Source organism: Fulmarus glacialis, unplaced genomic scaffold, assembly GCF_000690835.1.
Source record: "Fulmarus glacialis isolate BGI_N327 unplaced genomic scaffold, ASM69083v1 scaffold11179, whole genome shotgun sequence".
Lineage (NCBI taxonomy): Eukaryota > Metazoa > Chordata > Aves > Procellariiformes > Procellariidae > Fulmarus > Fulmarus glacialis.
Genome location: NW_009232866.1, coordinates 68,458 through 72,461, shown reverse-complemented (window position 1 = coordinate 72,461; position 4,004 = coordinate 68,458). Strand labels below are relative to the sequence as shown.

At 44.3% G+C, this 4,004-nt stretch overlaps 1 protein-coding gene across 1 annotated transcript in view; it reads right to left on the bottom strand.

Moving 5' to 3' along the window:
* Positions 1 to 3,037: 3,037 nt before the first annotated feature.
* Positions 3,038 to 4,004, bottom strand: part of KCNJ6 (potassium inwardly-rectifying channel, subfamily J, member 6) — a 40,349-nt gene continuing 39,382 nt past the window's right edge. Inside the window, exon 2 of the mRNA XM_009585119.1 lies at positions 3,038 to 3,363. Within this exon, the coding sequence (XP_009583414.1) occupies positions 3,038 to 3,363 (326 nt within the window). The remainder of the gene's footprint in view (positions 3,364 to 4,004) is intronic.

Here is a 4,004-nt window from a genome sequence, read left to right as displayed (position 1 = left end):
TACGGCTTGAAAATCCATTGTTAATTAACAGCATTCAATTCTTAATTGTCTTTTTACCAGTTCAGTTGAAATCATTGACACAAAATACATTGTTAAACTGCTTAATCAATCATTGTAGAAAAATAGAGGTGTTTGATAGGGACATTCTAGTACAAAGTTTACTTGAAGCTTCCCCATTGAAAGCTTTGGAGGCTTCTTTTTTTTTTTTTAAGCTTATGTTACAAAAATGAGATTTCATAAACTTTACAGTCCGTACTACATTAATACCAAAGACAATAAAATACAGGGGGAGAGAGAGAAAGAGATGAACACATACACCTTAAGCTTTAAGTGCCCTATTCACAAAAATATAGCTTACACATGCGCATGCCCCAGTGGCGGAAAGTCTATTTTTTTGTGCTAAAGGACACAAAAAAGATTTAATTAGGGCCCTGAGCTGCTGTTCTAGTTAATGCAAACTTTTGTTAAACTGCAGCAATGAATTATAGAGCGGCCCAGTAAATGACAAGAGCAAAAAGCAGGTTTATCCTCAGAGGAATGGTTTGCTTTCAGCTCGTGCACCTTTCGCTAGGACTGACACACGTGGGCGGTGCGTGGCTACTGATGCCACGCTCCCCCCGGCCCCTCTGCTCTAAGGCTTCTGTCTTCCAGTGGAGCTGTGGAGCCACCCTTCCTTAAAAACGCTCCGTACCTCTCACGGGTAGCCTTACGGGTGGGTTGTGAGGGATGAACTGGAGCACTCGGCAGCTGCTGATGCTGGGGCAGAAGGACGAGCTTTGAAAGGTCTGTAGCAAAACGAGTGTTATTTCACAAAAGTTAAGTGTAAGTAACCTTTACCGAGTCGGCAGAATCAGCCAACCCGGGTGGAGGGAACAAAAATCCATATTCTGCCCCGTTCCTTACATCATGCTGCTTTGTGAAAGCCTTCTAGGGAAAACGTTCAGAGCTGAAACAAAAAACTCTTTCCATCCAGCCTGGTCTGCCGGTCCCTGGTACGCAGCCCTTTCCCCTACCCTACTCTGCCCACCTCGGCATGACGCACAGCTAGAGGACCTGCAGAAACCCCGCTCATTAGCCACACACCGTGAAAATTAGCAAGGGGCGGTTGCTTCAGCAAAAAAATCGGAAATAGGTGTGAAATTAATGTGAAAGCTGTATCACAGTGCAAAATTTCCACCTGCCCACTAAGTTTCTCCTGAGGTTATTTTTTTTTCTCTTCTATTTTAATGTAAATGTTTCTGTACAAAAATGCTTCGGATTCTCTTCAGTGTATTCTTCCTTTCCGGAGTAGGCAGGTATAAAGAACAAGATTAAGGCTGCAGCTTCTTCTCCTTCGCTGACAGAAACGCTGTTCTTGATGGGCCTGAGCGAAAGCCCACCGAAAGCAACGCAATCTCTTTTCAACAGGTAGTATTTTATGCACGCTGGGCCTGACTGAGCGGTCCTTAGCCCTGGGCAATGCCGCCCCGTGTGAGCAGCCCCTTCGGGAGCACGTCCCTGAAGCGGCGACCGCACACATCAGCTGCCTTACTCGCGCGAGTGCTGCTGTGTAAGCTATGCAAATTATCACTACCCTGTTGATTTTAAAATTGTCAGGTCGGAATGTACAGGATTTACACTGATTTACACCAGCCAAGGAGCTAACCTAAGGTGAAGAAAGTCGTTAGGGAACCCCTCTCCTGAGCACGGGTGGCAGGAACCGTGTGTTTAGCTGAGAAACCCTGTTGAAGCGTGTACCCAGGGATGTCGCACCACCCGTGACTCTGCAGGACCGGCCAAGCGCCGGCGCTGTCAACAAATGGATTTCAGCGATTACGGCTTCAGGTGAAATTCAGCTGTTTCTTTCCCAGCTGAGTAGCTAAAACCTACTCGCTAAGGCGCAACATTCGGTTTTCAATGGCTTGTGCTGTTTGTGTAGCAAACTACTCCGCTGAAATCCCGTGGTTTGGGTGGGGAGAAGGGAGAAGTTTCCCTAGATATTGCACATAAAGGATAATACCTCCACACGAAACATGCTCGCTATATGAAGAGTATACAGGAAATTCTGGTTTGCCATGAGTTTGCCACAGCCGAAATTTTAGGTTGAACTGCCAAAAAAATAACCAGGAACGGTTTGCCTTATTTGTAAACATTTTCACAGTATATCAGTAATTATGTTACAGTTTCTCTACCCTGCCCTCTCCCAGACTTATGGCTTTTTAGAGTCAGTAAAACGATCTGTTTGGCAAACAGTGAGGTACTCTAAATAGCTGCCAGTCTGGTACACTGAAGAAAATGTCATGCACTAGAAGAGCCATAGATATAGGGGAAAAAATCAATATTACAATCCAAATATTAGAAGAGAAATGCCTACTTGATGGGTAGTTAGTTTTTGCATCCCAATATTTCTAGAACTCTGTTTCTAAACCTACGTTAATTACACATCTATGTACATTATTTAGAAGTTCTTTACTACAGTACTTTTGTACATGCGGTGTTTATTACTAAATGTAAAGAGAAAGTAATTACATAAGGCATATGTACAGTATCGTGTTGGATTGCAGATCCCTCTGCTCACCTTCGTCTTAAAGCTGCAAGGCCCATTTCATAGAGGCTTGTCATTCAGCATGTGAAACTGTTCTGAAATACATAAAAACTGGAGCCAAGGCCCGTTACTTTGATGAGCATTAATTAGTCTTTCCTTTTAAATCCCTTGTATATATTCCCATTGCTTTTGCTTTTTTTTGTTGTTGATGTGAATAAACCTGGAGGTCTGAACTCAGGGAGGTGCCGAGGAAGCCAGCAGTCGTTACCGGGGTGGGGATCGAGATTCCACCATCCATAATGGGTATTGCAGCTTTAACCCACGCCTTTACTTAGTCTGTGAATCTCTTGAGTTTAAATTGGGCAGGTAGATATTTCGCATCTTAAGTATTTATTTTCCCAGAATTAAGAATAACAAGGAAGAAAGAAAGAAAAAGGCATGTTGGAGACAGAAAAGGGGAGCAAAGAGGGAGAAGATAAAGGAGATGGTGTGGCCCTTACGCCTCCAGTCGTTCTACACTTTGGACTCATTCTCCAAGTTGGCCACATCACCGTTTCTTTCATTTTGGTCTTCTTGATTCTTTTCTTCCTCTTCGGTTTCCAGCTCAGCATGCTGGTCCAGCTTGCTGGAAACAGACCACGTCAGGGGCAGTTCTGCTCGGCTGGCCATCTCTGCCAGCTCTTTGGCACTGTAAACTGGTGTGTTGGTCTCATAGGTTTCATGAAAACTGTTGTAGTCAACTTCATAAAATCCATCCTCCAGAGTGAGGACAGGGGTGAAACGGTAGCCCCACAGGATCTCACTGGTAATGTATGAACTTCGAGCTTGGCAGGTCATTCCTGTAACAGAGAAGGAAGAAGTGCTGTAATAAGGACCCACTACTTTCCCAAATCCTTAATTAATTATTCATATAGGCAGAGAAGTATTTGTAAAAAGACGTATGCTAGAAAAGAAATAGAGAAATAGACATCATATGAGGTTGAGCTTAGAAAGCAATTTTACAATGTGTAACCTATTTGATGCCCTTTCCTATGTGCATGTATAGAATAACAAGTGGCGAGTCTGTGGACAAAGATTAACATTTCTTTGTTAAACGCAGCTCTTCTTCCTGTATTTCATCAACGAGTAACTCACCCACTGACGAGTCTCAGAAGGCTTATTGAGAGCATATGTGGCTTGCACCGTGCCATCCTCTGGTTCCTTGGCTTGTAACGAACCCACGCTGCCACGTCCAGCAGTTGCCCAGGCTAACTGAGGGACTTACGCAAAAGCTTTTCCCTGCTGGAGCTAACCCTTGAGCCTGTGATCCACGGGTTGGCTTGGTTCCCCTAAAGGTTGGAGCCGCCTTTTAGCTACGATGCTTTGAGGTTTGGGCTGGTGGCCAATGCACAAACACCAGCAAAACTCCTGAAGGACATTGTGATAGTGTGTGATGTTGAATTCAGATAACTGGGACTAACGTGTTACCTTCCCTCCACAG